Genomic DNA, 27,839 nt, shown 5'->3' with positions numbered 1-27,839 from the left:
CTTTACCGTGTTCCATCTCTGTGCCTCTTAGTTCAGGCTGGCAGTGTTTCTGTTGGTATAACATTCTCAGAAACGTTACATGCAATTTGATGCTTAGGAGCCATTGGACATTAGCAGCATTTTAACATTAGCAGCAAGGAGAAACCAGGCCACATCCTCCACACTTTAAACATCTCCTCAGCTAAATATCTAAGTTCATTGCTTACAAATCTACTCACCACTCAACAGCAAAAGTCATTCCAGCCAAGCTTTCTGCCACTTTCTAACCAGGTTGCCTTTTGTCCAGTTTCTAACAATGTGTTCCTCATTTCCGTCTGAGACCATAATTACGAGAAGCACTTTACCATTCATATTTTTAGCAACATTCTGCTCATGACAATACAGGTACTCTCTATGATGACAGAAGCTTTCTCTATAATTCATCTTTTTCTTTTTTCTTGAGCATTTGCCAGAATTGCCCTTTAACTCATATTTCTACCAACAATGTCTTCAAGGCAACCTAGGCTTTTTCTATTATGTGTCTCAAAGTTCTTCTAGTTTCTATCTTTTTCCCAATTCCAAAGCCATTTCCACATTAAATTCTTTTGTTTTAAGCTGCACTGTGCAGCATGTGGGGTATCAGTTCACCATCAGTGATAGAACCCATCCTCCATGCATTAGAAACTCAGAGTCTTCACCACTGGACCACCAGGGACAGTGTGTGTTAGCCTCTCAGTTATGTCCGACTCTTTGCGACCCCATAGACTGTAACCCTCTAGGCTCCTCCGTCCATGGGATTCTCCAGGCAAGAATACTGGAGTGGGTTGCCATGACCTCCTCCAGGGATCTTCCCAACCGCGGGATTGAACCCAGGTCTCCTGCATTGCAGGCAGATTCTTTACCGTCTGAGCCACCAGGGAAGCCCAGATCATCAAGGAAGTCCTAAATATTTGTTACAGGAGCACTCCACCACCAAAGTCTGTGTTAGTTCCCTAGCATTGCTATAACAAATTACCACAAACTGATGGCTTAAAACAGGAGAAATTTACAGTCTCATGGTGCTGGAGACTAGAAGTCCAAAATCAAGGTGTCAGCAGGGCCATGCACCCTATGCAGGTTCTGGGAAAGAATGTTTCCTTTCCTCTTCTTGGCTTCCTGTGGCTCCTGGCATTCTTTGGTGTCCTTTGGCTGGTAGTTGTATCACCCCAATCTCTGCCTCCATCATCACGTAGCTTCTTTCCCATTTCTCTGTGTCCTTTCTTCTTATGAGGATATCAGTCATTGTATTTCAGTCCAGTTCAGTCGCTCAGTCGTGTCTGAGTCTTTGCAACCTCATGAACTATAGCATGCCAGGCCTCGCTGTCCATCACCAACTCCTGGACCCTAGCCAAACTCATGTCCATTGAGTTGATGATGCCATCCAACCATCTCATCCTCTGTTGTCCCCTTCTTCTCCTGCCCTCAATCTTTCCCAACATCAGGGTCTTTTCAAATGAGTCAGCTCTTCGCATCTGGTGGCCAAATTATTGGAGTTTCAGCTTCAATATCAGTCCTTCCAATGAACACCCAGGACTGATCTTCTTTAGGATGGACTGGTTGGATCCCCTTGCATTTAGGACCACCCTAATCCACTATACCCTCTTTTTTGCTAACTCTATCTGCAAAGATCCTGTTTCCAAAAAGGTCACATTCTGAGGTTCTAGGTGGATACAGATTTGAGGAAAGACAGTTTTCAACCACTACTGGTTCCAAGTAGCAGAGTTTGGAAATCGACAGACTAAATTCTGCACCTCTTGAAGACAGGCCTGAAGTTTTACCTCCCCAACGTCTAGCACAGGTCATAGAACAGTATTTTTAAAATGTTGCCTGAAAAGTGTACGCCTATGTTCAACAGCTGAAAGGCAGAAACAACCCAGGTGTCCATAGGAGAAAGAATGGATGGGTCTGACTCTTTCATGACCCCATAGACTGTATAGCCCAGCAGGCTCCTCCCTCCATGGGATTCTCTAGGCAAGAATACAGGCGTGGGTTGCCATTTTCTCCTCCAGGGGATCTCCCCAACCCAGGGATGGAACTCGCGTCTCCTGCCTGAGTATTTTACATTGGTAGGTGGATTCTTTACCACTTGAGCCACCTGGGAAGTTTGTTTTATGTACATTCAATGGAATATCACTCAGCCTTAAATGGAAATAGAATGCTTCCACATGATATAACACGGATATACCTTGATAGCCTTATGCTAAGGAAAATAAGACAGACACAAAAGGACAAACGATTCCACTGACAAGAGGTACTTAGAACAGCCAAATTCATTGAGACAGTAAAATGGTGGTTACCAGGGGCTGCAGAGAAGGACTGAGGAGTTAATGTTTAACTGGTACAGAGTTTCTGTGTGGGACCCACGAAAAAGTCCTGCAGATGGATAGCGGAAATGTTTGCAGCTTTCTTGGGCTGAAGCCAGCCCCTAACCCTGCATCTTTGGGTGCTAAAACCGTTTATTACTTTTGAAACCTTGAGTGGGTTGTAGGCATGCCTCAGCTTGCTCACGCCAGTCTCCAGCAGAATAAAACGGGGAGTCCAGAAAGTCCAGGGAGGTCTTTGAGTGTGTCTGCGGGCATCCGCCTGCGCACCCCGCCCATCCATTCGGCCACCCGCCTACGCTTTCATGATGAAGCTACAGTGCCCGGCCCTCCCAAAGAGAAACCCACACTGGGAGTTACTGCAAGTACGCATCTTGAGCTTCTGAATATTCATAAGCGAAGCAGAAAGGCCAGCGCTGAAGGGTAGTGGGGGAGGAAAGAGAAATAGTAGTCATAAATATTCATAAAGGCAAGCCACACGCACCAAGGAAAGCAAGGAATGTTAACGAGAAGATGACGTCCGGGTCCTGCGCGTGCCCGCTGTGCGGGTGCCCGGCGCGCGCCCCCCTCCTTCCCGGAGCCCGGGCACGAGCGCGGGGAGGGGGCGGAGGGGGGCGGAGTGGAGGAGGGGAGCCGAGAGCCGGGCGCCGGCGGAGCTGCCGGGGGAGCGCTGTGTGGCTCACCGCTGCCGCTGCCGCTGCGCTCCGGCCGCTCGCCGCGGCCCTTGGATGGGGGTGTCCAGCTGAGCCCCGCGATCCGCCTCCCTCTGCCAGGACCCGCACAGGTGCCGTCGCGGGGGGCGACCTTTAGTCCGGACCGACCCACTGCCGTGGGTGGGGGGTGGACCGGGTTGGTGAAGGAGGCCCCGCGCGACTTGGGATGCTCCGGTGGGCAGGGCTGGGGGCACCGAGTCTCCGCACCCCGTCCTGTCCCATCCTGGAATCGGAAAGGGAGAGCCCGAGGGCCGTCGCCCTCCTGCCCAGCCCTTCGCGGGAGAGCAGGGTGGGCTGCCGTGCCCGGGGGCCGAGGGATTTGGGAAGACCCTCATTTTGAGCATCCTCAGAGCCGCGGCCCGCCAGCCAGGCGCGCGCGTGTGTGTGGCCGGAGGCTGCCTGGTTTGGGGGCTGGGGGCAGCAGGGGACGCTGCCGGGTGGTGCTGGAGCAGTGGGTCGGTACCTCCTCCCAGGACCGTCATCTGGTCCGGCTCCCTTACACGCCCCAGCATCTTCCATGCCTCTAAGAACCTGGCCCTCAGCCCGCCCGCGCCCCTCCCTGGGATGCCGAGCCTTTCCCCAGGACCGTGCATTCCTGCAGTGTCAGAACCACTGGCAGCTGCCGCAGACGCTGGGGAGCGATTGTTTTACCACAGCAGGTCGGAGAAAGGACGAGTGTGATGCTGCTGGGGACGCACTGCGCTCCTGTGGGCCCAGGGCCTCTGGGGGCTGGGGGCGCATCCGACAGAGCCCCCCCTGGGGCCTATCACCGCCCTCTCTTCTGTCTTGCCCGTCCCTTCCCTCCTCGCAGCGACACCACCTCCTGACCCCTCTCCGTCCCCCGCGTCCGGGTCTGGTTGGGCCGAAAGGGCCGTGGCCGTGGAGTATGTGTGCGGCCTGCGTGGGGTGAGCCCTGCTTCCTCGGAGCACCAGGCTTTGTGCTGCTTGGAGGGGCCTTTCTTTACCCCGGCAGCCTGGGGGAGGGGATGTGGGATGAGGGTGGATGGAGCAGCAGGAGGGAGAAGGGGGGAAGCAGAACTACAAAGAGGTTGCTGACTTCTATGCGGTGAAATACTCTCAGTCCGAAGGTGCGGCTTGGCACTGGGGTTTGCTGAGGAGCAGTGGGGAAACCGAAGGTGGGTCAGTGGACCGTCAGCTTCCGGGATGGTTTGGAGGGCGGTGGGCACATAGAATCATTTGATCTCTGGGGCAAGTAGTGGGAAGAAGGGGAGATGGAGTGGGGCCTGTGTGGAGATGCGGAGGCCCGGCAGGGGGAGGCATGGTGAATTCTTTGCTGCTCAGCTCAGCAGAGCAGGCACTGGGAAACCGGTACCCGCAGCCTGAGCTGCGGCGACCGTGTATCATTGTGCTGCACGAGAGGCTTGTGTGTTTCCTACTGGGTCTCTGTTAAGCTCGGCTCGGTCCTTGCTTTTCCAAATTACACCATCTCTTAGGAGCCTAAATAAACGGAATAGGACATGAGCAAACTGTAGTTTGCTCTCTCGTTCTATGATAAAGAGAAAAAGACAAGACCACCCTCCTATGATTCCTTTTTTTCTGCCATTCTTCACTTTTATTTTTCCTCAAGTTGATTTTGGAAGTACAGAGAAGGAGGATAAATGCTCAACTGAATTCACCCCAGCTTTAAGGGAAGGAAGCTTCTGAAATGAGCTGTGACTGAAGACAGGCATGAGCTTGCCAAGATACAAGAATAGGACATCTCATTTGGGGGCAGAGGCACCCCGCTAAGAGAGAAGAGGAAAAGGAGGAGAGAAGGGGCACCGTTTAAGAAGGACGGCCAGCCCCAACTCCTTGAAGCTGAGGTGGGCCAGATGCTTGCCTCTCACCTCCTCTGCCACAGCCTGGGCTCTTTCTGCAAAATCTGGGCTCAGTTTGGGTGTCAAGTGCTTTCAATTTTAGCTTTATCCGCAGCTGGTCAATCATGCAGACCTTCTCCGCGCTTGGGGAGTGAGTGAGTTGATGAAAAGAAATCAGACTATATTGTGAGTTTCCCAGTGATCATGTTTCTGAACTCCAGAGTGAGTGGTGATATCCATTTCTTCTTTTATAATCTTCTAGGTGAATCCATTTTCTCTAAAGCCTGTGCTGAGGACAGGTGCTTTCAGAATAATCTTCCTTGTTGCCATCACTCAAAACTCAATTGTAGTCTTAGATTCCGATTGGATTGCCCTCTTGTTACTGGTTGATGGGATAGATTCTGTTGATTGCAGTCAGCATCCTCCTTGGTATACCTTCTCATGCCAGCTCCCTTGTCCCCTCTAGGAAGAGTACAGATTTAAAGGAAGTGTGAATATTTGGAATACAAGCTGGTTAGCTTTCATGTCTTGCTGAAATGGAACCAGTGATCTGAGAGGCTTTGACCACATGAATTGAAAATAGCAGGAGTGCCTTAGTAAAAAGCATGGTAACATTCATTCAGCGATAGTTCTCTCTTTTGATAAGCATTTTGAAGCATCACACAGGGAATATCTTGGCAAGGATAGTTTTTCTTACTTGAAGCACTGTCACCTCACATTTTCATGTAACTATCTTTGCTTTCCTAATATTATTGACATTTTTGGACACTTCATGTATTCCATACATTATGCTTAACACTTCAAAGATTGTCTCATTTACTGCACAAAGAAGCCTCCAATATAAGTACTATTGTAAATCCCATTTTACAGATGAGAAAATGAAGTCAAACAGGTTTATAATTTGCCCAGAGTCTCAAAGCTGGGAAGTGATAGGACCAGGATGGGAACCTGGGGCTCTCTCAATACAAATCTCTCGTCTGTAAACCTTTCCTTAATTTCTGTCACACTGAGTGATCTTTTCTAAACTCACTCTTTTGGCACTCAGGGATTCCTAATCGTTTTTGTGCGATGAGCCACTTTAGCATTGTAGAGGAGCCCTTTGGGATCTTTCTCAGAATATGATTTTATCTCCTTTTTTTTTTTTTTTGGCCACATTGAGAAGCATGTGGAATCTTAGTGGCCCAACCAGGGATCAAAACTGTGCCCCCGGTAGTGGAAACTCACAGTCTTACCCACTGGACCACCAGAGAATTCCCTGAAATATGCTTTTAAATGCAAAAAAAAGAAATGTGGTATATTCAAAGAACCCTCAGGAGTCTGTTGACCATAGGTGAGGAACCTCTAACTGGCAATTAGTTGTGTATTGCTTAATAGTTGGGGTGTCTGATATGGTAGCCACTAGCCATATGTGGCTGGTGGACACTTGAAATTTGACTGATCCAAATAGAGACATAATGTGAATGTAAAATGCACACTATATTTTGAAGACTTAGTATGAAAAAACAGTGACAAATGTCTCAATATTTAAAAATTTGGATTAGATATTGAAATGGTAATATTTGGGATATATTGGATTAAACTATATTATTAAAATATACAGTTAAATTATTAATTATGTTAATATGTTATTAAAAGTGACTTCCAAAAGTATTAGCTCTATAGCAACACTTTTTTTTCAACACTTTCTTTTTAACAGTTGAGGAAATCAAGACCTACAGTACTTCTCATTCAGTCAGGCATTGGCAGGTCTGTTGACTCTTGACCCTGTGTTCTTCCTAAGCTGTCATACTGCTTTTGTATCTTTTTGTATTTTGAGGTCTTATCACATTGGCTTTGCAAACTATAAATACTCAGAATGTGTTTTGTTGAGATGTGGTGGTAACTGACTCAATCCCAGTAAAATCCCCGGAAGGACTGTCCAGGTCCTTACCTGGCATGCCATCTGCCTTGCTTATGTAGAATTTTAGTTTTAAAGGTAGGGGTGCAGGATGGTTTTTGCTCTCTGTTTGCTTCTCCTTGGGTAGTGGTTCCAATTTAAGCATCTGGCTGGATCAGTCATCACACAGATAAGAGATAGAAGTTTGGTTGCCTTGCTGTGTTCCAGGGAAGGAAACGAAGTAGGTAGAGAAGGGCATGGTAGACAATGAGCTTGTGTTGCCTGCAGTGGAAAATGAAAACTCTGTGAGGGGGACGGAAGATCATTTGTCAGTGAGCACACATTGATTGATTGCCTCCCCGCAGGCCGTGTGTGCTAGAAACCGTGGAGGGTATCCAGAGGATGTCCGTGTCCTCGAGGAATTTAAATTAAAATTGGGGAAGGGCTTGGTTGTATACATACAGATGGATAAATCACAGCTGAAGGCCCGGAGCTATTGGGAAATGAAGGGAGGCCTGAATGTACAGCCTTCTGGGGTGCAGTGCCCCAGGTTGCTGTGGAGTCTGGCTTTGGAGGACATGGGTCATTGGGTCTCTCTCTTACAGGTCACTAATCCACTCTTCTAGTTACAGACATAAGCTGTGTGTCTGGAAAAAACTCAGGTGCTCGTATGAAAGTCTGTATTAGTACTCTATTAGTCCACCGTTTATTGATGAGAGTAGTAACACCCAGGTCCATGAAGCCCTGTCCAAAACCCCTGGGGCCAGGCATGTTTCAGAACTGAGATGATCTCAGGGTTTGGAATTTAGTAATAGGGTGCACAGTCTGCATATCATCCCCTGGGGGCTGGGGCAGCCATCTCTATAATTTAAAAATAAAAATAAAAATTTCTGCAGCATAATACACTAAATGGGATACATTAAAACCATAAACAGCTCTATAAGCATATATATCAGGTTTAGTTGGCAAATGAGTTTAGGTCATGGCAGGTTTTGCCACCAAGTAAGTAATGGAAAACTTCCAGGTTATTTGCTTTGGCTGTGCTGTACCACATGTAGGATCTTAGTTCCCTGACCAGGAATCAAACCCATTCCCCCTGCGTTGGAAGTGTGGAGTCTCAACTACTGGGCCACCAGGGAAGTTCCTTTTCAATATTTATTAAAAATTTTAAAAATTGTTTATTTGGCTGTGCCGGGTCTTAGTTGCAGCATGCAGGATCTTTAGTTGCAGCGCGCAGACCCTTAGTTTTGACATGTGGGATCTAGATCCCAGGGATCAAACCACAGCCTCCTGCCTTGGGAGTACATGCAGTCTTAGCCACTGGACCAGCAGGGCAGTCCCACAAACCTCCCAGTTTCGAGAGCACATGGTTAAGGATGTGCTGTGTTAATCATCACCATCACAATACAAAGAACATAAATTGAACAACATCATCGTTTATTATCTCCCAGGCACTCTTCTAGGCACTCCTTTAACCTTTAGGACAGCCCTTTGAGGTAGGTCCTGCTATTATTTCTGTCTTAAGGAGAATAAAAGAGGATCAGAGAGAAGTTAAATTACTGCTGCGATCGCCGCTGGGCAGGAGCTAAGGAGTGAGCCGATGCACGCCTCGGCAGCCTGGTCTAGGGGGCCTGCCTCTTTAATCTTTGTTAAAGTTAGGCTTTGTTTTGGGGGGCAGGGAATGGGAAGCAGGTGTGTCTCAAAAATGCATGCTTATTAAGTTACCATTATTCACACTGATAATGACATTCGCACTCCTTAAGGGTATAACAGTGAGGAAGCACAGACAATGGAGCCAGTAAAGCAAGGTCTTTGTTTTTAGGGGCTGAGAGTAATGAGTGATTATGTAATAAGTGATTGTGGCTCCTCAACAGAGCTGGCATAAAAGCCCAGTCCAAACTCAAATAACCGTGTCTATTTCTTCCAGATAAACGAATCCTGAACGTTGCAGTTTTCTGATTGCTGTGCAAGGATGGAGGCCCCACTGGTGAGTTTGGATGAAGAATTTGAGGACCTTCGGCCCTGCTGCTCGGAAGACCCCGAGGAGAAGCCCCGGTGTTTCTACGGCTCTTCTCCCCACCATCTCGAGGACCCCTCCCTATCTGAGCTGGAGAATTTTTCTTCTGAAATCATCAGCTTCAAGTCCATGGAGGACCTGGTGAATGAATTTGATGAGAAGCTCAACGTCTGCTTCCGGAACTACAACGCCAAGACCGAGAACCTCGCTCCCGTGAAGAACCAGTTCCAGATTCAAGAGGAGGAGGAGACCCTGCAGGATGAGGAGTAAGGCGTCTCAGTTGTTCCCTGTTGTCTCAGATTAGAGCCCTGGCGTCCGGGGCTCCTTGACATAGAATGAGTTTCTATCCTTGGGTTTATGGTGTATTACTTATATTTTTGTATCAGTGAGACTGCACCCTGGAAACTGCTAACCTTGTTTCATTATATCCCTTTACAGTCGTCACCTGTAGAGTTTTCTTAAGTTGAAACCGCAAAGGAATAAAGTATTTTTAGGAAAGAGATTTCCCTAGATACAAAATCAAAATTCAGGAGCATGGGAAATTTGGGGGTCTATTTTCAGCTTGCTTTATATCGTAACAATCCATCCAGATATTAGAGATAAGGGCAAGAAAAAAAAATGAACTAAGAGGAATTATGTTGTTGAAACAATTTTCTTTACAAAACACCGAAACTGTGAAAATCTCCAAGTTGTTTACACCCCCTCAGAACTGGAAAGATTATCTGCAAAAGTTAAGTCCAAATAAGAAAGCATGAACATTGAACCAAGAGATTGGGGACTTACCCTGGACAAAACAAAAATGATAAGCAGGTGAAATGGCTTTTGAGTATTCCCTGTGTCACTTAATAGACACCTTCTGGGGTCTTAACAGAAGTCAGGAACAGAGATTTGAAAAAAGTGCTGTTCAAGGAGGGACTAGCAAGAGGAGAGGGTGTTCGTTGTATGAATTAAAGGTATTTGGGATATTTAGTAAAAATAGGCATAAATTCCCCATAGGGATAAAATATGCATCAACTATTCTTTAGGGATCACACAGGAAATGTCGAGTAGTTGGTAGTGGAAATTTCAGTCAAAAGAGCAACTGCACTTTTGGTTTCTCTTTTTTATGTACTTGGGTGGGAAAAGTTGCCCATAAGTAGGTGGGGGAAGAAGACCCCTTCTACAGCAGGGGTACGGGCTGTGGACTGGTACCTCTTGTCAGATCAGCGGTGGTATTAGATTAGAAATAAAGTACACAGGAAATGAAATGCGTTTGTCATCCCCAAACCATCTTCCCTACTCTCGGTCTGTGGAAAAATTGTCTTGTACAAAATTGGTCCCTGGTGCCAAAAAGACTGGGAACCTCTGCACTACAAGATTGAACCCGATTATATTTGGCAGATAGTTGCTTATCTGAAAACTACTGAGACCGTATCTCTGTGAATATTAGGGCTGTCTGTCTGTCTGTCTGCCTGTCTGCCTTACTCGTTATTCTGTCTCCAGTATCTGACACAGTGCGTGGTATGTAGTAAGTGATCAAATCATGTTTTTTGAGTGAATATTGAATGACCTGGATGAGCAATAATAGCTAGCCTCATAGGTACACATAATGCATTTCCTCCTCTTCTTTTTAATTAATGCTAGCCTGAAGGTACGATCACAGAGGACATTTCACTCTGGTGACCAATACTGTGACTGTGGGCTATGTGTTTCAATTCAATTTTAAGTTTCAAGCTGATTTTTTAGATTTGGAGCCTGTTACAATTTGCTCAGCTCCTCGAGGTCAAAGAAGAATGTTTCTGGGGCTTTATTGTAATACAGAGCTTCTTTGACCATAGTTCACTGCAGCACGCAATGGACTAGAAACACTGCGCTGTCATTTTTACACTCTCCCTAACTCACTGTGTGACCTTGGGCTCATCGCTTAACTCTAGTTGAATGTGATGGTGCTCATCTTTGGAACCTTTGGAGCTCAGTTTCGATGAGGCAGGGCTAAGGACTGGCTAAGAGCCTCATTTCTCACCTCACCCAGGCTGTGCTCTGAAAATTCCTTTTGCTTCCAACAGATCATGTCTCCTTGTCTAAACCACCCTCTGCCTCATTAAGGACAGAGGTTCAACAACCAGGTTCTTACCCTTTTCTAGCACATTAGCAGAGGCCGCTCAATGTTAATTACCGTCACATGGGATTATTGGTCTTATCCTGATTTCTCTGACTTGCCTGCCTCATTGACTGCTCAGCTAAATGACTGAAAGCTGAATAATTCTTTGCAGGTAAAATATGATGTGGGGATAGTGTGGTGCGAAGAATCTGGGGAGAGAAATCGTAATACTGTGCTTTCTGGGCATTCAGCATGTGTTTCGTACATATCTAAAGCTTTACTGCTTAAAAATTTGAATCAAATTACACACTTTGTTTTATAGACACCCATCCAGCTGCTTCAACTGTAATATTATGATGGGGTAAAGGAAAAAGATAATTTAATATCTAACCTGGTTAATAGTCTCCTGAGCCCAGCTCTCTTGTTCTAATAAACTTGCTAGGATTTGGTAGTTAGAGGTTTCATCTGCCAATGAATTGCAAGTGTTTTGAATGGGTTAGAACTACATAATGGAAGCTTCAAACAAAAACAATGAAATTCTTGGCCAAAGTAATCTCCTGAAAGATAGCACAGATCAGAAAGCAAGGGGAGTGATTCCCTTTGAAGTTTTGATTTTTTTTTTCTCTTCTTGTTCTTGGCCCTACCATGTGGCAGGTGGGATTTTATTTCCTCGACTAAGAATCAAAACTGGACCCCCTGCATTAGACGCACAGAGCCTTAACCACTGGATGGTCAGAGAAATCCTGAAGTTTTCATTTGTAACTATTTGGCTCAAAGAGAATTGGCTGAGATATCAACTTATCTCTGCCTTGTCAGGGCAGGGAAGTCATTAAGAGAGAGTCAATCTGTATGAAAATATCTTTTCAGTTTTTTAAATTTAGAAAATATTCCAGAATCTCTTCTCTGCATATGTAGACTCACCCTTTCTTTGTCATAAGAGATCCAACCTGGAGGCCTACTGAGTGGGAATGGTCAGCCTTCACCCCACTTCCTACCTTTCTGGGTTTTCCTGTCTGTCCTCCCTAGTGACAGAGGGGCCAAATATATGAGAACACTGAGTTTCCTGTTCCTCTGATAGAATTACTGAGTTAAAGGTCATGTTAAAACTCAAGTTCCCATGATAAATAAACAGATTGTAGTCAGCCATGCTTTAAGTTGAAGACAAGTAAATCCTAATCAGATAGGGAAAGTCGACAGATAGCTGTGGTTTTTAGAAAAGTTAATTCTCTTCTTAGAGGTTCCGTTTCCCCATATGGAAAGCAGACATAGCGTAGATTCTATTGAAGCATTTGAAAGAATCTAAAAAGTTGTTCAAAGTCATTGGTGTGTTAATAATTCATAATTCATAAGCGTTAACAGCAAAATTGTGCTCATGTTAACACACATCTAAGTGTGGCCTGACTTGAAACCAACAAAACAATGGATGAGGGCAGTAGCCAGCCTAAGAGATGTTACCAAGCTGGAATGCTAATGAGCCCTTTAACCTCATAGTGTCAGGAATATGTATATAGGTGTGTGTCTGTGCAGCAGGATTGATGTAACCTTGATGGCTATGTTGCCAGTTCCAGACCCAGATATTAGTATACACGTCTTGTCCAACTTCCCTTCTGGCTCAGCTGGTAAAGAATCTGCCTGCAATGTGGGAGACCTGGGTTCGATCTCTGGGTTGGGAAGATCCCCTGGAGTCAGAAAAGGCTCCCCACTCCAGTATTCTGGCCTGGAGAATTCCATGGACTGTATAGTCCATGGGGTTACAAACAGCTGGACACGACTGAGTGAACTTCACGTTCATTTGTCCAATGAATTCTGTTCGGTTTGCTCATCCTCTGCTAGCATCTTTTTCCAAATCCCTAGCCCTCCCCAGTAAAAGACGGTTTTGTCATTTCTGCAGGTATATGTGTGTGCTCAGTCAGTAAGTTGTGTCCTGCTCTTTTGCCCTTGACTCTTTGTAGCCCTTCAGCCTTCTCTGTCCATGGGATTTCCCAGGCAAGAATACTGGAGCAGGTTACCATTCCCTTCTCCAGGGAATCTTCCCTACCCAGGGATTGAACCCAAGTCTCCTGCAACCATATAAGCCCAAGGTATAAAATATGCACTTGAAAAGGCATTTCTATTATTATAGGGACTGAGGAAAAGTGGCAGTAGTGGTAAAGAGCCTGCCTGCCAGTTCAAGAGACATAAGAAAGAAGAGTTCAATCCCTGGGTCGGGAAGATCCCCTGTAGTAGGAAATGGCAATCCACTCCCGTATTCTTGCTTGGAGAATTCCATAGACATGGGAGCCTGATGGGCTGCAGTCCATGGGCTGCAAAGAGTCGGACACGACTGAGACAACTGAGCGTGCATGAGGGAACAAACTGGATTTCAGGTGTCATGACAGCAGAATGACAAGAATTGAGGGAACTTGTTTAATCTTAGTTTTTTTGATGAAAGATAATAGTGGATAGCTTTCAAAGTCTCCTTTCCCTAAGATAAGTGTAAATAGGAGGATGCGTCTCAGGAAGTGGAATTTTACAGTCCACCCAGGGTACTTCTGACAGGGAATACATCTCTTCCCAAGGATCCGGCTTAGGATAGGATGGACAACCTCTCTGGGGACAAAAGTCTAACCCATTCTCTCCCTCCGGAAAGCTTTGAATTTTCCCCTCCCAGGCCTCTCTTCGTTCCCGGGACCGCATGCCTGCCAGGGTGCCTGCCTTTGCCTTCCATTTAACCTTCCCCGGGCTGGAGATCTAAACAGAAAGCAGGCGTGTACCCCTGCTGACCTTGCCATTTCTCCTTTCATAGATTGGTGAAAGCACCATGTCCAGAATAATGCAGTTATAGACCTTTCACATAGAGGCGGCTGCTGCCCTGCTGTTCTCGGTTGTGATTTTTAACTTGGCATATGTTCTGATGCTCACGAGAATCATACAATTTATAAAGAATTGGAATAGTCGAGTGGGTAGGAATATAGGCTGTATAACTGTGTTGCCTGGGTTCATATCCTACCTCTGTTATTACTGTGTGAATTTAGATTAGTTAATTAACTTCTCTGTGTTTCAGTGTTTTTCCCCTCCGCATCTGTTTACAGTGTGGCTGTGAGGAATGAGTGAATTGATCCACATAGAGAGTTTAGGATAGTACCTGGCTTGTGTTTGGTAATTGCCTAGTAAGGTTGGCTGCTATGGTTATTATTGTTAAACGAGCACTGAATGAATACGGGAAGGGGTGCAAATGATGACAAGGAGTCATTCTATTAAGGGTTGCTTATGAACCTCAAAGGATAAAAAATCCATCTCTGAGAAAGGAAGGAGAAAACTTGAAAGAGAACAAGGATGGCTTGAAATCCCAAGGAGACAGAGTTTTAGGGAATTGTCACTAAAAGTCTAGAACTCGAAGATGAAATCCAGGGTCTGGCAGTGAAGGCTCAGGTGAGAAAAGTTGCTGCCCTAAATGACTTTAGAGCACCTTCATGTGTCACTTTAAAGATGCAGACAGTTTCAAGGTCATTGGAAAGTGTGTAGTCCCCCATTCAAGGTCCCAGCTTCCACCCTATCCAGGAGAGGCACTGCCTGTTTTGGGCTTTGCTGAATCAGTTTTCCAGGCACTTGCTGCAGGGTCAGGCTTCAAGGTCAGTGCCTGCATGCATGCCGTTCATTCTGAGTGTTACGCTGTGATGCAGAGGATTTGTCCGTTGATCTTCCTGGTGGGTGTGGTGCCAGGACTTTTGTCTTGGAGGCAGCAAATCATGTTTGCTCCTTGGTGTTAGAATGCTAACAAGACTTGGATTTAGAATTAGGCTGGATTAATGACGGTCTAATAGTGCTTGGTGGAGGCTGGATTATGGCCCATGTTTAAGATGTAGACTCTCAGTCCTGCTGAATGAGTGTCTAATGAACACTTGATGAGCTCTGTGCAAGTGCCTCCTTATAATTGTAGGGGAAAAATGAATCAGTGGAGAGCCAAAGCAGTGCCACTGAATCGATTTTCTTGATTGCTTTTGTTTCATCACCAAATTGTAAGCATTGTACACTAGGAAAATCTCCCTGTTTATATACTTGTATATTATACATTCCATGTTTTATATATGTTAAAAAGTCATTTTATGTATCTGATTTCAAGTGTCTATGCTCTGACATACATATATACACACATAGTTAGTTAAGTCGCTCAGTCGTGTCCTACTCTTTGTGACCCCATGGACTGTAGCCCACCAGGCTCCTCCGTCCATGGGATTCTCCAGGCAAGAATATCCATCTACTTGTATATATATCTATATACTTGCTATATATATATATAAAATGTACACTTATCTTTTCAGCATCTTAAACCATACTTGGCCATGTTTTGGATTTGATCCATATGTGTACATATTTGCTTATTTTTAAGTGGCTATTTCCTTATATTAGTATATCTAAATAAAATATCCCTTCTTGTACTTGTTTCACAGGTATCAGTCCTGTTTGATGTGTACAGGCATCTGAAGGAGATTGCATCGAGCCCTCATTATTTCATTACTTTGTATTAACTCAAGTGCTGCTGACTTCCATGGAGAGCATTGTTTTAGGAGCTTGGTTTACTGATTTACATGAACTCTTGCTGTTAACTGATTTATTTTCCTGTGTGTGAAAGTTTGGGACTTCAGGATTTCCCCCAACCCCCTTCCCACTTTTTTCCCCAAGAAAACCTTTCTGAAATAATGAGTTAAACAAAAAGAATTGTCGAATATCCTTTTTTATAATGTACCTATCAGAATATTTTTAAAAGTGTAATAAAGGGGACCCCATCTCCCCCCACTAAAAACTAATTGCGTAGGCACTGGAGTGTTTGATTCCTTTCATATATTTTCCTTAGAGTCTCTGGGATGGAGACAGGGCACCTTAAACTCTGCATGCCTAGAGGTCAGGGCTATGCCATCCTGGGATCCCTGGAACATTCTGGGTAATAAGAAACTTAATAACATTGGCATCATCCCCCTGCCTCCATTAGGCGTCAAGGAGTTAATTCCTGACTGTTTGGATTGTAGGCATCTGAAACTGAAATACAGTTAAACCTTGAACAACATGGGGGATTAGCGGTGCCCACCCCTTATGAAGTGGATTTTTCTGCTATTTCTGCCTCAGAAACAAAGGAATTGATAAATGACAAGGGCAGGAAGCTGAAACAGTTTGAAGAGAATCAGGGCTCAAACCCTAGTTCTTTTGATTCCACATATTGTGATCTCTAAACTAACACAAACTTTCCCCCGTACTTTTAGTTAATATAAAGATTTGTGAAATGAAAATATTGGTACTACAATAGTCCTTGGAAGAATATCCACGTGTAAGTGGATGCTCACAGTTTAAACTCGTGTTGTTCAAGGGTCAGCTGTATCAATAAACCAGACGATGACCCTGTTCTTAATGAGATTCAGCCAGAAAATCTGCCCAGATCAGTCTCTCTCTCTCTTCCTCCCTCTTCTGCTCAGTCTTCTCTGTCCATAAGAAAGGAAACATGGGCATTTCTTAGATTCATGGGATAGGAGTCATTTGGTCGAGGGGCAGATTTAGTTCTCGAGTAGTTTCTTTATTGCCAGCGGTGTTTTAATTGTAGACGCTACCATGGGTATCTCAATGGTGAGAAATTCCTCTTTTTTTTTTTTTGGCCCTGAAGTTCCTGGCTGGGGTCCATTCTCTTGGCTCCTTCTCTCCTGGTAGTGCCTGAAATTCAGTTTTTAAGCTGCTTCACTCCTCCATGCTGGAAGGCAGATGATCTCAGCCTGGCACGCACAGAAGCCTCTCTCCTCCCCCGGCCTAGCTCTTCCTTCCTCCAGGCGGGGCCAGGCCACAGATGTGCGCTAATGAGAGCTTCTCTTTGTTTACAGGGTTTGGGATGCTCTGACAGACAATTACATCCCTTCACTCTCAGAAGACTGGAGGGACCCAAACATGGAGGCTCTAAATGGCAACAACTCTGACACCGAGGTACCTCTGGGGCCCCTAACTTAACAGGGCTTGAGGAGCTGTGGATTCCAGTTTAAAAAAAAAAAAAAAAGCATCCAGTAACTCAGCAGTCTTCCCCATTATGTAACGAAGCTCAGCATCATTGCTGGGAAGGCAGGGATTGTGGAGGAAGTGAAAAGTAAGATGCAGGAGGACATCCAGGGTATATGAGGTGAATGGAATGATTGTAAAATAGTGTAAATGCAGGTCACTTCTGTTGCTCATCTTTGCCCTACAATGTGCAGAATTAGGTGATCTGAAGTAAGACAGGAGGGTGAATATCACAGGCTTCTTTTGTGTTCAAACAATGATGGTTAAAAAAAAAAATCAGGGTTTTCCATCTAAAATGAGCAGTTCAGTCCATCAAAAAAAGAGTATTGACAACATGCATGGCTGAATTCCTCTGCTGTCCACCTGAAACTGTCACAACATTGTTAATCGACTATACTCCTGTATAAAATAAAAAGTTAAAAAAAGCAGTATTGACAGGCTTGTGACAAGCTCAGGGCCTGGCTAATGGCCATAGTTGGGGCCCAGATAATAAAGAGGTTGTCATGCAATAGAGAGCAATTCTTTTTTTTTTTTTTCCATATATTTTTTGTTGGCATATAATCGCTTTACAATGTTGTGTTAGTTTCTGCTGCACAGCAGAATGAATCAACTATATGTATATATATCCCTTCCCTCTTGGGCCTCCCTCCCAGCCCCTAGGAGGAATTCTTTATGAAACTCAACCAACCAGGCATGCATATGACTGGGCCTGAGTCATGGTCTGTGGTTACTGACACCAAAGAAGAAGGTAGCCTACTGGCTTCTGACAAAAGCAGAAAAGGGAATACTTGTTTTGAGTTGATTTGCATAGGTTACAGGAGCTCCAAAATGCCCCTCCTAGCTGAATATATGTGCAGAAAAATATTATTAAATCATATAATGGCTCTGTCCTTGCTCAAAGCCCCGTTCTGCCCTGCTTAGTTTTCTAGTTTTAGCTGCAAAGCAAATCTGACAATTCCCTGTCAAGAATGCTGTCACGATTCTGTGGGCTCAGCAAAAGAGGGAGAGAGGTGGATCTGATCTTTCTAGGTGCTCCAGGATTGAGTCCAGGGAAGGGCAAGAAACAGATTCCCCTTACCAGGTGATATTTCTGTAGACAATTGCCCAAAATAGCACAGCAGAGAGATCAGCAATCAGTTGATTTGTTGAAAGGTGGCTCTACATAGCCTTTCTAACTCTTCTAACAGCTATTCAAAATACCCAGAACCTTGAGGCTTTGTTTACTGGGCAAAATAGGCTTTGAATCTCAGAGATTTGCTACAACCCTACTTAGCATGGATATAGGATGTCTCAGGTCCTGTTTTGAACTCCTGAGTGCTTTTTTTTCTCTTGCAGTGCTTATTTGGATAGTGTTGAGTCTTTACTGAAAATGCAAAGGAGAAGATAAGCAGTAATAGAGTAAATCTCATTACTGAAATGAAATCAGGCCTGTCGTGGTGCAAAAGGCAAATTTTGCTTTATTATCTCCTTTGTCACCTTTCTAACTCACTTTGTGGATTTAGCCAAAAAATATATATAAGATAACCTCCCCTTCGAAAGGACTCTAATTTATCCTCACTTGCAGATTTCCCTCAAGAGGGTTAATATTTCAGGGGAAACTGAATGACCCTGGGAAAGATGATCTTGATCTCCTCATAGAATTTTCTCTATCTAGCCCATGGAAAAGGACGGGGTAGCAATAATGGATGGATTAAAGCTGTTTCATTTCAGCCTCCTTTATTATTTGTATTCATTACAGTAGAAGCTCTTTTCACTGACCTCAGTTTAAATGACTTGCTATGTTACCAATGCTCTGTATTGCTTCTGTAAAACATGGTAACCAAACACCCTTGGCATGCAGTGTCCCCATGGCTGGTCGGCCCCTCTCTCTGGCAAGTCCTCTTGTCTCTACTTCTACTTAGTTCATTGCCAAGGATCAGTTATATTTGCTTTCAAACCTGTTCATGCTTGTCCTTGTGACTATAACCAATTTAATGAAATAGAAGCTATAGGGTTATGAGTGCAAAGAGAGTCATTTTTGCCTTTATAAAATTAAAGTAACACATGTACGTAATTTTAAAAGTCAAATCATGCTTTTAAAATAATAGTGAAGTGAAGTCGCTCAGTCGTGTCCGACTCTCTGTGACCCCATGGACTGTAGCCTACCAGGCTCCTCTGTCCATGGGATTTTCCAGGCAATAGTACTGGAGTGGATTGCCATTTCCTTCCCCAGGGGATCTTCCCAACCCAGGGATCGAACCTGGGTCTCCCACATTATAGACAGACGCTTTACGATCTGAGCCACCAGGGAAGTAGGAGACAAAAAATACATACAGCAGCCCCTGACTTACCTTTCCCTGTTTCACAGCGGCAATCACATCTACTGTTTTTAGTTATTTTTTTGGTCAGGCATCTACAGTTTCCTAAATAACACTTTTATATTGCTATTTCTTTGATTATTTAAAAAAGCAATTTTGTTTGTTATCTATTATGGATGAGAAGATTTAATTCTTTTGCATCACCTCAAATACTCCCATTTGGCCTTCCCTCTTGTCACCAATTTATCGTTAAATCAATCTTATGTATAGATACTGGGCTTCCTGGTGGTTCAACTGGTAAAGAATCTGTGTCCAATGCGAGAGTCCTGGGCTTGATCCCTGGGTCAGGAAGATCCCCTGAAAAAGGGAATGGCTACCCACTCCAGCATTCTTGCCTGGAGAATCCCATGGACAGTGGGACCTGGTGGGCTACAGTCCGTGGGGTCAGAAAGAGTCAGACAGGACTGAGCGAGACAGGGGAGGAGGATATATAAATACGAGTATAACTGAGTAAATACTCTTTGTTGCTGAATCATGGAGTTTTAAAAAAAAAAAATACTTTCTCCCTTAACTCGGAGTGAAAAATTGCCTTGGTTTTCACTTGCTTAGTTTCCTGTACATTTATCATTAGTTCAACTCCAAATTCTGAGTGAACTCTAAATCTCATATGTATTTTTTAGAGTCAGATAGTCTTTTAATTTTTAAAATTAATTTAATAAAACCAAAATAGTACCCTCTATCTTTCTTCGATAAACTAATATGGTTGTATTCTAGATCTAATGTACAGCTCTTGTCTTGGGAATTCTTCTTGCTTCTCTCTCCTGTCCTGATTGCCATATTTTTATCTTTCTGGGTGTATTCTCTTGTTCTGGTGAAAATAAATTCAGTATATTCTTAAGAAAGGGTGGAAGGAATGTATTTGTTAGAATAGATGAGAGTGTTTTTATTTTCCTGTCATACATGTGACTGAGAATTTGACTTGATAGAGTTATTTTAGGTTGCAAAGGAATATTTGCTTAGAACTGCATAGTACCATTCTCGTATCTTTCAGCTTTCAGTTACTACTGAGAAACCCCAAATCCATTCTGATTCTTTGTCTTTTATACGTGACTCTCTTTTGGTTCTCTTTAGAAGCTTTGAGGATATTCTCTTTTTCCTTTCTCATTTCTTTTACAGTAATGTGCCTTAGAGTGAGCTGTATTTTTTTCATCCATTCTGCTTTATACTCCGTGGGCCCTTTCAACCTGGAAGTTCATGACTTTAAATTGTGGGATGCTTTCTTGTTATTTCTCTGAAGACAAATTGTTTCTGTTTTCTGCCTCTATTGAGATGATTATATGGTTTTCTCGTTTATTATGTCAATGTGATGAATTACATGAATTGATTTTCAAATGTTAAATCAACCTTGCACTCTTGAGATTAAACTCGCAGCTTTACTGAAGAATAATTGGCATGCAGTGAACGGCACATGTTAAACTGTGCGGTTTGCTAGGTTTTGACTTACGTTTATGTCTGTGAGACCATCACCACAAGATATTAAGCAAGATAGCAAGCATGTCTCCATGTCCATCACTTTTCCTTTCACCCCCTATCTTCAGGCAACCTGATTCTGTCACTGTATATTAGTTGGCATTTTTTAGGATTTTGTATAAATAGAATCGTGAAGCATGCACTCTTTTTGTCTTCTTTTAAAATTCAGGATAATTATCTAGATATTCACTCATTTTATTGCATGTATCTACATTCATTCCTTTCTGTTGCTGAGTAGTATTCCATTGTATGGATATACCATAATTTTCTTATTCATTCACCTGTTAATGGACATTTGGGTTGTTTCCAGCATTTGAATATTGCAAATAAAGCTATTATGAACATTCTGGTGTAAGTCTTTTTGTGGACATATGTCTCTGTTTTTCTTGGATAAAAACCTATGAGTGAAATGGTTGGGTCATATTGTAAGTGAATGTTTCACTTTTTAAGGAACTGCTAAACTGTGTTCCAGTTTAGAACTCAAATTACCCCACCAACCCTTGGCATACACAGCCTTTTTGATTTTAGTCATTTGAGTGGGTATATAGCAGCATCTTATTTTTATTTTAATTTGCATTTCCCTGATAATATATGATGTTGAGCATCTCTTCATGTGTATCCTCTTTGGTGAAGTGCCTGTTTAAATCTTTTGCCCTTTTTCTTAGTGGGCTGTTTGTGTTATTATGGAGATGTTCAAGTTCCTCATGTTAAAAGATAAAATGAAGCATATTAAATTTTTGACAGTTTATTTGAGCAAAAATCTGTTAAAATCTGACAGTGCCAAACCCAAAGTGGTTAAGAGTGCTCCGCCCACAGAAGTTAGAGGAAGGACTTTTACAGAGAAGAGATGGAAGCAAAGGAAGGAAGGAAGTTGATTGGCTCTAGTTTGAGTGGTTGTTTTATTTGGGAAAATCTGATTGGCTGTTTGTGTGTGGTTGTCCTTTGGTTTGATTCTTAACTTTGAGGCATTGGAGGTTTTGGTTTTGCTTTGCTTAGGAACCTCCTGAAACATTTAAGTCACCTTAGCCTAATGGTCTCTTTGTTTAATTAATTTAACACATACTTTCTAGATATAGATCCTTTGTTTGCTGTATGTTTTGTGAATATTTTTTTCTTGTCTATGGATTTATTTTTCTTGTCTAAGAAAGTTAAAACTTTCTTAACATTATCTTTTGAAGAGAAAATGGTCTTTTAAATGAGACAAAATCCAATTTATTCAGTTTTAAACAATAGCTTGTGCTTCTCAGGTAGCATTTAAGAAATTGCCAAGCCCAACATCACTAAGATGTTTTCTTATCCCCTAGAAGTTGTGTAGTTTTAGCTTTTATATGATTTATGATCCATTTCAAATTAGTTTCTGTGTATGCTGTTAGGCTAGGTCAGGGTTCATTTTTTGTGCATGGGTATGGCTATCTAATTGTTTCAATACAGTTCACTGGAAATATTATCTTTTTCATATTTAATTGTCTTGGCATCTTTGTTGAAAATCAATTGACCTAAATGTGCCGACCTATTTCTGAATTCTCTATTATGCATCTATCTGAATGCCAGTACTCTTCTGTCTTTGTTACTGTAGCTTTATGGTAATGTCTTGATAGAAAGCATATGTCTTTCCACTTTGTTCTGTTTTTTCAAAGTTGCTTTGGCTATTTTAGGTCCTTTGCATTTCCTTGAAGTTCAGCTGTGATTGTGTTAAATCTATCGAACGATGTATGTGTATAGATCAATTTTTTATGTAATGTGATGAATTACTGCACTGGGTCTTCAGTGCTGCGTGTGTGGGCTTTCTCTAGCTGTGAAGAGCAGGGGCTACCCTTTGTCTTGGTGTGCAGGCTTCTTATGGCGGTGGCTTCTCCTGTTGTGAAGCACAGGCTGTAGGTGCTCAGGCTCCATAGCTGCAGTCCATGGACGTAGTTGCTCCGTGGTGTGTGGGATTCTCCTGGACCAGGGATCAAACCTGTGTTGCCTGCACTAGCCGCCAGGCTCTTATCCACTGTGCCACCAGACGAGTCCCTTGTTAGCATTTTAAGGATTTTTGCATCTATGTTCATAGGACTCTTTTAGTGTTCTTCTCTTGTAATGTCATAAAATGAGTTAGAAATTTTTCTTCTATTTTCTGAAAAAGTTTCTTTTATGCTGGTATTATTTCTTCCTTAAATGTTTGATTGACTACACCAGTGAAACCATCCTTCTCTGTGAAAGTTTTTGATTACTGATTTAATTTCTTCAATAGATATAAGGCTATTCAGATTTTCCATTTCTTCCTGATTTTCTTTAATTTTGGTAAATTATGTTTTTCAAGGAATTTATTCATTTAATCTAAGTCACTGAATGTACTGACCAGTTGTTTCTGATATTCTCTTATTCTTTCAATGTTAATCAAAGCTAGAGTGATGTTCCCTTTTTTATTACTGATATTGTTGATTTGTGTTTTCTCTCTCCTTCTGTCCCTTCCCCTCACCCCCGCTGCATCAGTTTATTTATGGGTTTATCACTTTTATTGATTTTTCCAGAGAACCACTTCTGGTTTTTTTTTTTCCTTTGTTGCTTTTTCATTTTCTGGTTTGTTTATTTCTTCCATAACTGTATTGTACCCTTCTTTGTACTTAAACTAGGGTTTTACTTCACCGTTCATTTCTTTAAGCTTCTAAGATGGGAGCTTGTGGCTTCCTTGGTGGTTCAGCAGTAAAGAATCTGCCTGCCAATGCAAGAGACTCAGGTTTCATTCCTAAGTCAGGAAAATACCTTGAGAAGGAAATGGCAACCCACTCCAGTGTTCTTGCCTGGGAAATTCCATGAGCAGAGGAGCCTGGCGGACTACAGTCCATGGGGTCACAAAGAGTCAGACACGACTTACTGACTGAAAGCAACAACAAAGGTGGGAGCTTAGATCCTATTTCAAACTTAGAAAAAATGATTTTATTCCATTTGGGCTACAAAGTAACATGGACTGGATGGCTTATAAACCATAGAAATATACTTCTCACAGTTAGGGAGGCTGGATATCCACAATCAGGGCACCAGATGGCTGGTTCTGGTAAAGGGCCTCTTCCAGCTTGAAGACTGCCAGCTTCTCTGTGTCCTCACAGGACACATGGTGCAAGGGAGCTCTGAGAGCCTCTTTTATAGGAATACAGACCCATTCATGAGGGTCCCACCCTCCTGAGCACCTCCCCAAGGCCCTACTTCCTAATGCCATCACACTGGGGGCTAGGATTTCAACATACGTGTTGGGTGGACACAAACATTCAGACCATAGTCATAACACAGCATCTTAAAACAGGAAAGTTTTAAGCATTGCCTCAACTGAATCCACAGTTTTAATATGGTATGTTTTCATTATCATTCAGTTCAGAATATTTTCCATTTTTCTCTTGTGCTTTCTTCCTTGGCCCATGGGTTACTTAGAAAAATGTTTATAGATATCATTTTGTCATTGATTTCTAATTTAATTTAGTCAGAGAACAAAATCTGTACAAATAAATCTTTTAAAATATATTGAAACTGATTTATGACCAAGCATATGTTGTATGTTTGTGAATGTTCTATGTGCCATTGAGAAGAATGCTTATTTTGCAGTTGTTGGTTGTGATGTTTTGTACAGGTCAACTAGATTAAGGTGGCTTATAGTACTGTTGGATTCTTCTGTATCCTGACCTTTTTATCTCTTTGTCTTATCAGTTATTAAGAAAGAAGTGTTAAAATCGCCAATTATTAATATTAAATCATGGATTTGTTTCTTTCTTTAGTTCTGTTAGTTTTTGGTGTACATAGTTTGAAGATCTGTTAGTAATTACCCGCACTTTTATTATTGTTACATATTCCTGATTGACCCTTTTATCATTATGAAATGCCTTTTAATTTTATTTATCTACGTATTTTTGGCTGTGCTGGGTCTTCGTTGCTATGCAGGCTCTTTAGCTGCAGACAGCAGGGGCTGTTCTCTACGTGTGGCCCGTGGGCTTCTCACTGCCGTGGCTTCTCTTGTTTCGGAGCATGGGCTCTCGAGCACAGGATCAGGAGTTGTGGCGCATGGACTCAGTTGCTCTGCGGCGTGTGGGATCCTCCTGGACCAAGGATCAAACCTTCCTGTGTCTCCTGCGTTGGCAGGTAGATTCTTTACTCCTGAGCCACTAGGGAAGCCCTGAAATATCCTTCATCTCTGGTAATACTCCTTGTTTTGAAATCTACTTTGTCTGATATGAATTTAACCACAAAAGCTTTCTTTTGCTGTTAGGTAAACATTTTTCAATCCTTTTACTTCTCACCTATCTGTGTCTTTAAAAATATATCTTTTATAGATTATATGTAGTTGGCTCTTTTATATTTATCTGACCATGAGGATCTGTGCTTTTTAGTTTATTGTGTTTAGTTCATTTGCATAGTGTTTAATTCATTAACTTTTAATGTTAATAGTTTGTGTTTAGGCATACCATCTTGCATTTCTATTTGTTCCACCTGGGTTTTTCTTTTATTGTTGGTATTCCTGTGTTTCACCTTCTCTGCCTTCTTTTGGGTTAATCGAATACTTTCTGGTCTTCCATTTTATTTCTACCATTGGATTTTTAGTTATACCTCACTATACCTCTTTTATTAATTTAAAAATATATTTTAAATTATGAAAATATGATAACACTTTCATATTATCATATCATATCATATCATATGAAAGTTTACAGGAAAATTGAAAAATACAGAACAGAGTTACATATAGTCCCACTATATCTTAAATTGTTTTTTTAAGCAAATAAATTAAGATTTTTAATTGGAATTTCAATATCAAACTCTCAAAAATTAATAGAATGAATGTAAGAGAAATAGAAGAATACAGTAGACTTGAAAAACACTGTGAACCAATTCAACATAAGTAAGATTTATTCAATTTTCACGCAATAAGGATACAAATTCTATTCAAGTTCCCATACAGTGTAAACTAGGAGACACTGGAACATATCCAGGGACATAAAACAAGCTGCAGAAATTTCATGGAATCTGAGGACGTATGAGTTAGGTATAGCTCCCATGTTACCAGGAACTCACAGGAGCTTTCACACATGTCTGACTCTTTGTGACCCTGTGGACTGTAGCCCGCTAGGCTCCTCTGTCCGTGGGATTATCCAGGCAAGAATACTAGAGTGGGTTGCTGTCCTCTCCTCCAGGAGATCTTCCCGACCCAGGGATCAAATCTGGGTTTCCTGCATTGCAGATGGATTCTTTTACTATCTGAGTCATCAAGGAAGCCCTCACAAGCTTACAATTCATTTCAAATCTTGTTTTGCCCATGCCTGACAAATCAGACTAGTACGCTGTGCATCAGAGAGAAAAGAGAAGGCTCTAATTAGGAGTCATCCATGCTGCTGCCCAGCTTCCATGCTTCCATAATGTCTGAATGGCAGGAAGGGTCAATGCCTAAAAACTCTCTCCCCGCCTTCACCAGGATCCCAGGGGGAGGACCTTGGGCAGGGGGCTGGGATAGTTGAAAGATGCAGTATTAATAGTCAGTGAGGTAAACTTACTAAAATTGGCCATATCTCAGAAAATGTAAATATTCCATTTAAAAAATAGACTTCCTAGGACAAAAATTCTGCTTGGAAACTGACTACCACTGGCTGTCAGATGCTTATATATTATTATAAAAAATAATTCAAACAAGAAAATAAAATTTTCTGAGCAGGAGCCTAACTCCTACCACAGGACTTCCTAGCCCTAAAGAAATTTCTACCATGAGAGAGTAGTTGTGAAGAAGCCGTGGCTACAGGAGTTTCCTTCTGCACAGCTGGGAGCTGTGGGAAGCAGGCATGTACCATAGGTGGTGGACTTGGCAGAGAGAGGAGCATATGGGTTCGACAGCAGAAATAGATGTCACCATCTGGCACAAAAGCCCCTCAAATAATCCCATTACCTCGCTGTCCTACCCCTTCCCCAGGTTGAGAGCAGATGGCCTTTGAGATGTATTTGAGTTTTTTGTTTTTGTTTTTTTATGACATAGTCCTCCTTTTAAGCAAAAGTAGATAGAAGGTGATACGTTGTTGGGGGTGCCTGCCAAGGTAGAGTTTAAGGAAATGGGGAGATGTTTCTGAGGATGGATTCCCTCTGACATGACTGCTTGGACTGGAACCGGAACGTTTCCTGGGGGTGCTAATTAGAACAGGAAATGTGTAATCCCCAGTAGTCAGACAGACCAGCATGCCAGCTGTTGGTGTACAAGTGAAATTGATTCCTGGATGAGAGGTGTCTGCAGAAAGATTTCCTGGAGGCACTTCTTGCCAGGCTGGAGACGACTTTCAAATGAGACTCCTGGACACAGACAGCTTGTTAGTTTGTTTAGTGGCTTATTGTTCAGTCACTCAGTCAGGTCCTACTCCTTGCGACTCCACGGACTGTAGCACTCCAGGCTTCCCGGTCCTTCACTATCTCCTGGAGTTTGCTCAAACTAATGTCCATCAAGCTGGTGATGCCATCCAATCATCTCATCCTCTGTCTCCCCCCTTCTCCTCCTGCCTGCAGTCTTTCCCAGCTTTGTGCTTATTTTGTGCCGGATTTGACCGTCAGTGCCAGGCTGTGGCCTCTTGGGACACAGGTAGTCAAGTCAAACACGTTGTGAATACCTTGCTGGGCTTCAATATTTAGAACCTCGATGGTTGTCGACTTTCAGTCTTGCTTGGGATGGAATTTTGGAGACAGTGCAAATATTTCAGTATTTGCTGTTGCTGTTGGAGTTTGTTCTTTGGTTTGTGTGGTCAGGTGGTTCCATGGCATGTCCTGTGGAGCTCTGACACATCCCTCATCAGCTATGACACTGTGCCTAGATTCCAACAACACGATGACTTTTTGTCAGATTTTAAAAGCATGACTATTTGGGCTGGAACAACTCACCCTTTATAATATCTGCATGCTAAGTGGCTTCAGTTGTATCTGACGCTGTGTGACGCTATGGACTGTAGCCCACCAGGCTCCTCTGTCCATGGGATTCTCCAGGCAAGAATACTGGAGTGGATTGCCATGCCTTCCTCCAGGGACTCTTCCCAACCCAGAGATCAAATCCATGTTTCCTCATTGGCAGGCGGGCTCTTTACCACTAAAGCGCCCTCTTAAGTAAAATCTGGAAACAGAGTCCCAGTTGAAACTCCTTAGATAAACAAATGTGCCTTTGCTGCA

At 42.9% G+C, this 27,839-nt stretch overlaps 1 protein-coding gene across 4 annotated transcripts in view; it reads left to right on the top strand.

Moving 5' to 3' along the window:
• FEZ1 (fasciculation and elongation protein zeta 1) overlaps nucleotides 2,684-27,839 on the top strand; it is a 41,712-nt gene continuing 16,556 nt past the window's right edge. Inside the window, exons 1-3 of one of the 4 annotated variants that reach the window (XM_018043512.1) lie at nucleotides 2,684-2,704; nucleotides 8,673-9,028; nucleotides 16,686-16,785. In XM_018043512.1, coding sequence (XP_017899001.1) covers nucleotides 8,718-9,028; nucleotides 16,686-16,785 — 411 coding nt within the window. In that variant the 5' untranslated portion in view covers nucleotides 2,684-2,704; nucleotides 8,673-8,717. Of the gene's footprint in view, nucleotides 2,705-2,804; nucleotides 3,124-3,280; nucleotides 3,712-4,101; nucleotides 4,189-8,672; nucleotides 9,029-16,685; nucleotides 16,786-27,839 lie in introns of those variants that run through there. The other 3 variants (XM_018043509.1, XM_018043510.1, XM_018043511.1) reach the window with 3 other exon arrangements.

Source organism: Capra hircus, chromosome 29 (assembly GCF_001704415.2).
Source record: "Capra hircus breed San Clemente chromosome 29, ASM170441v1, whole genome shotgun sequence".
Taxonomy (NCBI): domain Eukaryota; kingdom Metazoa; phylum Chordata; class Mammalia; order Artiodactyla; family Bovidae; genus Capra; species Capra hircus.
This window is presented reverse-complemented; position numbering and strand designations above follow the sequence as displayed.